The sequence below is a fragment of the Sinocyclocheilus rhinocerous genome, unplaced genomic scaffold (genome assembly GCF_001515625.1).
Source record: "Sinocyclocheilus rhinocerous isolate Xijiao unplaced genomic scaffold, SAMN03320098_v1.1 scaffold556, whole genome shotgun sequence".
Lineage (NCBI taxonomy): Eukaryota > Metazoa > Chordata > Actinopteri > Cypriniformes > Cyprinidae > Sinocyclocheilus > Sinocyclocheilus rhinocerous.
The window spans coordinates 220,982-230,034 of NW_015631074.1; the positions used below are offsets into that span (position 1 = coordinate 220,982).

General features: G+C 34.4%; 1 protein-coding gene across 1 annotated transcript in view; it reads right to left on the reverse strand.

The window, feature by feature from the left end:
• LOC107741563 (atrial natriuretic peptide receptor 2-like) overlaps window positions 1-9,053 on the reverse strand; it is a 16,806-nt gene that overhangs the window by 6,590 nt on the left and 1,163 nt on the right. The window contains exons 2-8 of the mRNA XM_016554318.1: window positions 8,425-8,557; window positions 8,111-8,238; window positions 4,355-4,455; window positions 4,091-4,193; window positions 3,037-3,182; window positions 1,353-1,425; window positions 1,014-1,158 (exon numbers count right to left, since the gene is read on the reverse strand). Coding sequence (XP_016409804.1) covers window positions 1,014-1,158; window positions 1,353-1,425; window positions 3,037-3,182; window positions 4,091-4,193; window positions 4,355-4,455; window positions 8,111-8,238; window positions 8,425-8,557 — 829 coding nt within the window. The remainder of the gene's footprint in view (window positions 1-1,013; window positions 1,159-1,352; window positions 1,426-3,036; window positions 3,183-4,090; window positions 4,194-4,354; window positions 4,456-8,110; window positions 8,239-8,424; window positions 8,558-9,053) is intronic.

Below are 9,053 nucleotides of genomic sequence, written 5' to 3' on the forward strand. Positions count from 1 at the left end.
GGGGTGTGCGATATGTATGGTCTGCGATAATATCATAATTGTTGTTTTAACGATGTGCGATTTGATATTATCGAGCATATTGCGAAAAGCAAACAAAACACCTACAGAGTGCACGCATACATTAGGTGATCTAGAAGTCTAGTAGGTTAGACTAGTGCACGTGCACATTTAGAGTGCATTCTTTCACTGCATGAATCAGTCTATTAAAATGCATTAAGAATTATCACATAATGTCACTGCTGAGAACTGACCACACAGAATATGAATATCAAAACATTCAGCTGTCAGCACAATTAGATATAAGATATCAGCACAATAACACATTCAGCAAAATATTGTCTAATTATCGTTATCGATAAAATCCCAGAAAATTATCGAGATATCATTTTTTGTCAATATCGCACACCCCTAATTTATGTTATTTAATTGCCTAATTTGTTATTTAATTGATATAGTTTATTGTTAATAATTGTTTATAATACTTTTGACTCATCCATTTTCTTAAAAATGGTTTAAAGGCTGAAATGTAAAGTTTATCATTTTATTAAACTTTTTTGTTTTTGTGAAAACTTGTATCTGAACTGTAAATTAGGCTTTTTACAGTAATTTTACAGTTTAATATGGTACTATAGACATTGCCCTACCCCGCTCATATGGTATTAATTTTATTTGTGCAGGTCTTAAAAAGGTCTTAAATTTGAGCTTAAAAAATCCTGCAGAAACCCTGAAAGATAAGGCAAACAAAAACGACATAAAAAGGACAAAAAACAAGACATAAAAACAAGACAAACAAAAAAAGTCAAAACAAAGACAAGACAAACAAAACAAAGACAAGACAAAAAAGGACAGAACAAATCAAAGACAAGACAAAAAACAAGACGACAAACAAAAAAGACGACAAAAAAACAAAAAAACAGACAAAACAAAACAAAGACAAGACAAGACAAGCCCATTAGTTTTAGAAAATGCATCAGTAGAGATACCCAAGAGGCAGTATCACTGAAAACACTCACTAGATGCCGGCCTGAATGAAGCGTGGTTTGAATTTGGTGTTGACTGCAGTGCAGACCGTCACATCTGTGACTCTACTCACACTGGAGTTCCTCTTTACAGTCTGAAGACTTGTGCTGCTACAAAAACCTGTGTAACACACTTTACCTGTACGGCCCAAAAACAATTTCAGCATAAATGCAACAATATTTAATAACCAAGAAAACCAATTCTATATTGGCATGAAACAGGTTGTTCAGTTAGAAAAAAAAATGTAATTGACTAGGAATTGTTTTGTCATATAAAATAATACAAACAATAAATGTTGTTAATGTAACAGTGATGAGACTAAAACCTCTTACCAAACATGATATTATTGTAGCTGACGATCCAGCTCTCATCCCAAAACATTTTCTGTTTTTGGTATTGCAGCCACTGGGGGGGGGATCATAATGGGAAAACACAAGTAATATGGTTTGTAACAAATGTAACAACTTAGCCAGAATAATACATTACTGACTAGTTTTTTAGCCTCTAAAGGAACGTGGTGATAGAAAACAATATTAGATGCAAGCAAACACAAAGTTTCTTAGGGGAAACACAAAGGTGTTGCAAGCAACCTAAGTAAATGCAAAATTTCTTGTGGAAATGCAAAAGTTTCATAAGTGAACGCAAAGTCTCATTGGGGAAACACAATGGTGTTGCAAATAATAACAAAGTAAACACAAAGATTCTTGGGGAAACGCAAAAGTACTGAGAGTGAATGAAAAGTTTCTCAGGAGGACTTAAAAGTTTTCCAAGTACATAAAAGTTTCTTTGAGAAACACAACAGTTTTGCAAGCAAACACAAAGTCTCTTGGGGGTTTGCAAAACTTCAACGTTTCTTGGGGTAATGCAAAAGTAAAATTTTTCAGGAGAACTTAAAAGTTTTGCAAGTAAACGCATAGTTTCACGGAGGAACACACCCAGCAGGCACACAGTGTCATAAGACGTTGATATTTGGTTAAATTTCGGTTGCGACATCAGGTGACCAAAATTCAATGTCAATTCAACGTCTCATGTCAATGTTAATTTGATATCCATTACCATCGTCAGCTGACGTTGATGGTGACGTCAACCCGATTTTCATTCTCAACCAAAATGCAACGTCTGTCCGACGTTATATTGACGTTCTGTCTCTGCTGGGCAGGTTTTGCAAGCGAATGCAAAGTTTTTCATGGGAACGCAAACGTTTTGCAATTGAATGCAAAGTTTTTTGTAGGAACACAAAAGAACAAAGTTTCATGGGAGAACAGTAGTTTTGCAAGAAAACGCAAATAATTTGCAAACAAATGCAAGGTTTCTCATAAGAACACAACAGTTTTGCAAGTGAACGCAGAAGCATTTTCATCTACTTTTTTCCAAATCTCATATCTTTATCATTTCCATGTCCATGGCTCTGTAAAAATGTGAGTGGTACTTTCCTGTGAAAAACCCATATAGGGTATTGTTAGTGATTGCTAGAGCATTGCTATGCATGTTGCTAATGTGTCTGCTGAGATGGGAGTTGATTGCTTACTTGGTGTAAGAGCCATAATTTGAATAATTAAGTTTAACATTAAAGTTAGAAGTGCATGAGTAGGTATAATTTTAATGTGTTTGGATTTATATGTATATTCGTTAAACACCCCCCATGTTCATTCTGTAATGGTTTGTTCCGTTTTATTATTGGACTGTCTTTAAGCGCCTTTTTGGTGACCCTTTAGGGAAGAAGGGAAGAAAGAAAGAAAGAAAGACGGAGCTACACAGTTTTTTGACCGGTGTTTATTTTGTTTCTGTTTATTGAGCAAGAACATCCAGTAAACGATTGAAATTGGAACGAAACCCGAGTCAATTCTTTGCCCGAGAGAACAAGAAGAAAATGTATTGCTACTACACTTGGTTCAAATCAAATCAAAATCCATTTGATCTGTTCCTTCCTTCAATGTAAGTTTCTTGTCCCATTTTATCATCTGCAAGTTGTATCGACTTGCAAATCATTGTCAAGTGTTGAACCGACATTCTCACCACCAGCGTCAAGATGAAACCACTGCAGAACAAGGCCACAGGAAGCCCAATGGCCACTTTGATGGATGTGGACATAGGACAAACCCCACAGTCAGCAGGACATGTCAGACAGCTCTCCTCCAGCTCACAGATGTCGTCGCCACACACTGACACACAAGTACAAATGAAAGTGCAACATAACCTAGACAAACATCCCTAGACAAACCTTAATTTTGTTCTCATATGACACTAATGATTTCCTGGATCAGTATTAAAATGCCAACCTTGCTTAATCAAACACTAGGTTTATTTTGAATAACATCTATATCCTTGATGTACCAATTGTTTGAAGACATCTTTTCTGTAAATCCCTAAAGCATTTATCAAGTTATACTAACCTTGAGCTCTGACTACTAACACCTTGGACTCTAGTGCTGCATGCATCTGTCCCACTTTGATATGAGCAATGACCGATGTAACTCCTAAATGGACCAGCACCACCTGGGTAAAAATAATTAAAATCACCATTTAAAATAAAATAAAATTTGAAGACATCTTTTCTGTAAATCCCTAAAGCATTTATCAAGTTATACTAACCTTGAGCTCTGACTACTAACACCTTGGACTCTAGTGCTGCATGCATGCATCTGTCCTTGATATGAGCAATGACCGATGTAACTCCTAAATGGACCAGCACCACCTGGGTAAAAATAATTAAAATCACCATTTAAAATAAAATAAAATTTAATTTAATTTAAAAAATAAAATAATTAATAAAAAAATAAATTAAATAAAAAATAAAATAATAATATAATATAAAACAAATTAAAATTAAATTAAATTAAATTAATTGCTTGTAACCTTTGATGTCCAGAGCAGTTGGCTCATCTTGCCAGCTTTGGATACCGTGTGGGTTACAATTTCACCATCATCTGGAATCCAGGGACCACAAATCCCTCCGCCTCTCTAAACAGACAAAATACAATCATCTGACTGTTAAAGGTTTTAAGGGTTGTGGAGCAATCAAGGCTAATATTGACTGTCAAACATCCCTAAAGTATCAAGTTATACTAACCTTGAGCTCTGACTACTAACACCTTGGACTCTAGTGCTGCATGCATCTGTCCCACTTTGATATGAGCAATGACCGATGTAACTCCTAAATGGACCAGCACCACCTGGGTAAAAATAATTAAAATCACCATTTAAAATAAAATAAAATTTAATTTAATTTAAAAAATAAAATAATTAATAAAAAAATAAAATAAATAAAAAATAAAATAATAATATAATATAAAACAAATTAAAATTAAATTAAATTAAATTAATTGCTTGTAACCTTTGATGTCCAGAGCAGTTGGCTCATCTTGCCAGCTTTGGATACCGTGTGGGTTACAATTTCACCATCATCTGGAATCCAGGGACCACAAATCCCTCCGCCTCTCTAAACAGACAAAATACAATCATCTGACTGTTAAAGGTTTTAAGGGTTGTGGAGCAATCAAGGCTAATATTGACTGTCAAACATCATGCACAAATTAAAATAACAGCTTTCCACACTGTACAATTAATGGCACCAGTTTAAATATAACCTGAATAAGTGCTCATCAAGGCTGGCCCACTTCCCAGTGATGAGCTTCCTCCCCTTTCTGCACTTTCTTACACACACACACACACACACACACACACACACACGTCTGGTTTGCTATCCTTGTGGGGACTCTCCATAGGCGTAATGGTTTTTCTACTGTACAGACCGTATATTCTATTGCCCTACACCTAAACCTACCCCTTACAGGAAACTTTCTGCATTTTTTTGATTTTCAAAAAACTTCATTCTGTGTATCCCCATGAGTCTGTGTGTATTCAGGTTTAAGTCCCCAAACAGGTACACAAACACACACACACACATAAATACATACATTTAGACACTTAACTAAATATAGGGTCCTACCATAGACTTCAGTTGTTTTTATATATTATATAAAAGCTTATACAGTATACAGTGCATCCGGAAAGTATTCACAACGCTTCACTTTTTCCACATTTTGTTGTGTTACAGCCTTATTCCAAAATGGATTCAATTCATTATTTTCCTCAAAATTCTACAAACAATACCCCATAATGACAACGTGAAAGAAGTTTGTTTGAGATCTTTGCAAATTTATTAAAAATAAAAAACGAAAATCACATGTACATAATTATTCACAGCCTTTGCCATGACACTCAAAATTGAGCTCAGGTGCATCCTGTTTCCACTGATCATCCTTGAGATGTTTCTACAACTTGATTGGAGTCCACCTGTGGCAAATTCAGTTGATTGGACATGATTTGGAAAGGCACACACCTGTCTATATAAGGTCCCACAGTTAACAATGCATGTCAGAGCACAAACCAAGCCATGAAGTCGAAGGCATTGTCTGTAGACCTCAGAGATAAGGAGCGTACCGAGGCACAGATCTGGGGAAGGGTACAGAAAAATTTCTGCAGCATTGAAGGGTTATAAAAGCATGCATTCTCTGTTACCCTTAATGGAAGACGTTTGAAACACCCAGGACTCGTCGTAGAGCTGGCCTCCTGGCCAAACTGAGCAATTAATGGAGAAGGGCTTTGTCTAGAGTGGTGACCAAGAACCTGATGGTCACTCTAGTTGAGCTCCATGATCATATGTGCAGATGGGAGAAACCTACAGAAGGACAAACATCACTGCAAAACTCCACCGATCTGGGCTTTAAGAGGAGAAGAATGGTAGATAATTGCCAAATGATGATGATCAAAGCTTGTCGCATCATACCCAAAAAAACTTGAGGCTGTAATTGGTGAAAAGGTGCTTCAACAAAGTATTGAGCAAAGGCTGTGAATACTTATGTACATGTGATTTTTTTAGAAGGTTCACCTTCCAACAGGACAATGAACCTAAGCACACAGCAAGAGTGGCTTATAGACAACTCTGTGAATGTCCTTGAGTGACCCAGCCACAGCCTGAGCTTGAACCCAATCAAATATTTCTGGAGAAACCTGAAAATGTGCATCTGCCCCCATCCAACCTGACAGAGCTGAAGAGGCGAGGAGAAGAATGGCAGATAACTGCCAAATGCTGATGATCAAAGCTTGTCACATTATACCCAAAAAGATTTGAAGCTGGAATTGCTGCCAAATGTGCAAAGTATTGAGCAAAGGCTGTGAATACTTATGTGCATGTGACTTTTTTTATTTTATTTTTTATTTTAATAAATTTGCAGATATCTCAAACAAACTTCTTTCACGTTGTCATTATGGGGTATTGTTTGTAAACTTTTGAGGAAAATAATGAATTTAATCCATTTTGGAATAAGGCTGTAACATAACAAAATGTGGAAAAAGTGAAGCGCTCCGAACACTTTGCAGATGCACTGTAAACCACAAATTAGAGCCTTATAAAGCTTATGTAAACCAAAATTATACTAATCAAAAGAATAGGATCAGTAATTTTTTTAAAAGAAATTAATACTTTTATTATGCAAGGATGCATTAAATAGCTCCAAAGTGACAGTAAATATTTTTTTATAATGTAACAAAATTATATATTTTAAATTAAAATGTTTCTGTTCGTTGAAGAAAAAAAATCACGGTTTCCACAAAAATATTAAGCAGCTCAACATTTTTCAACATTGATAATAAATGTTTCTTGAGCAGCAAATCAGCATATTAGAATGATTTGTAACATAACAAAATGTGGAAAAAGTGAAGCGCTCCGAACACTTTGCAGATGCACTGTAAACCACAAATTAGAGCCTTATAAAGCTTATGTAAACCAAAATTATACTAATCAAAAGAATAGGATCAGTAATTTTTTTAAAAGAAATTAATACTTTTATTATGCAAGGATGCATTAAATAGCTCCAAAGTGACAGTAAATATTTTTTTATAATGTAACAAAATTATATATTTTAAATTAAAATGTTTCTGTTCGTTGAAGAAAAAAAATCACGGTTTCCACAAAAATATTAAGCAGCTCAACATTTTTCAACATTGATAATAAATGTTTCTTGAGCAGCAAATCAGCATATTAGAATGATTTGTGAAGGATCATGTGACACTGAAGACTGGAGTAATTGCTGCTGAAAATTCAGCTTCGCATCACAGGAATAAATAAAGTTTGAGAATATATTAAAATAGAAAACCATTACTTTAAATTGTAATAATATTTCATAATTTTACTGCCTTTGCTGTATTTTTTCTAATGCCTTGGTGAACACAAGAGACATGTTTTCCATTTAAATTAATTTGATTTAATTTTTATTTAAATAATTTGATTAAATTCAATTATATTATTTAATTTAGGTTTTTAATAGATTTATTAAATGTTTAAGTTAATTTAAGTAATAATGAATTTAATTACTGTATATTCAATTATATTTAATTTAATGTCATTTAATTTAGATTTTAAATGTTTTATTTAATTTTTTAAAGTAGTAAGTTTAATTAAATTCAAAGAGATTTTATTTTATTTAGGTTTTATTAAAATCAAATTCAAATTATGAATTAAAATCAATTCAATCATTTAATTTAATCATTTAGATTTTATTTTTTATTTAAATAATAATGAATTTAAGTGTAATTATATTTATTTTATTGAGATTTTTATTCATGTTTTAATTCTATTTTTATACAAGTAATAATGAATTTAATTAAATCATTTCACTTAATTTCAGTTGCTAATTGTTTGTTGTTTTTTGTAACCACATTAAATTCAATTATATTACTTCATTTCATTTCATTCAGTTGCTAATTGTTTGTTTGTTGTTGTTTTTTTGTAAGCACATTTTAATGACAACATAATTAAGATTTAGCTTACATCATTTCAGCAAATTTGTCTCCAAAGCATAAGCAGTTTAGAAACACTCACATGCTCATACACGCAACCGCCACAGGGCATTTACTGTACGACAACGATAACTGGTATACTTCATACTTCAGTACTGTCATTTTATGACCTCTGATATCATGCCAAAATGTGCCACATTTAGCCTAGTTTTCATTTAAAAGATTTCAGCAGCAGTGTGACAAAATCCAAGAGCACTTTCTGTTGGCTTCACACCGACCACAACAGCACTGACCATGAGCACAAGAGGACAGGAGTGAATGTTGGCGTGGTAAACGCAGCAGTTGTCTTCATTGGCGTTGTTCCAGTTTGCAGGACATTCGTGCTCGAGGCAGAATCTTTTGGCCTCTGAGGCATCACTGTGGGAGAAAGTGAAGCATATAGTGTAACCGATGTTACATGAAGCTAACATTTCATTCACTGTGAACATGATATCACATTTGAGAAAAGCTCATGTGGTATATTGAACATTCAATGAAGTAAAAAGTGTTTTCTACACACAATAAAGCACATTTGAGAAGGCCGGCATTGTGCATGGTGCTCACCTGAACTGGAAAATCTTGTTTTTAACGGCGTATTCATAAAAGGAATCCGAGGCAGTGACAGAGTAGGTAACGTTGAACTCCTCCCCATCCGTGACTTTTTCTGGTGGACGTTGAACCCAAGCCATTTCTAAGCCTGTGAAAAGATAGTACAAGTGGGTGTGAAGAATTTAAGGAAGCTTAAAAGGGAAATCTCCAAGTGATCTACCAAAGCAAATGTTAGTCTTCTTTAAGGAAATGTACCTGTGACGGTACACACTCAGTTTGAATCAACTTTCAAATAAACGACTTATATTGTTGACTTATCGATTAGGAAACTTCCTTTAAGTTGTTGGCTTGTACATTTAAAGGGGTCATATGATGCAATTTCAAGTTTTCCTTTCTCTTTAGAGTGTTACAAGCTCTTGGTGCATAAAGAAGATCTGTAAAGTTGCAAAAACTAAAGTCTCAAATCCAAAGAGATATTCTTTATAAAAGATAAGAGTCAACCATGCCTACATAAAACGGCTCGTTCGAACACGCCCCCACATGTCTATGTCACGATGTGGGAAGATTTGCATAACACCGCCCAAATGTTCACACAAAGAAAGAAGGAGTAACTTTTATTCTCGCTGTAATATTGTTGCCGCCGC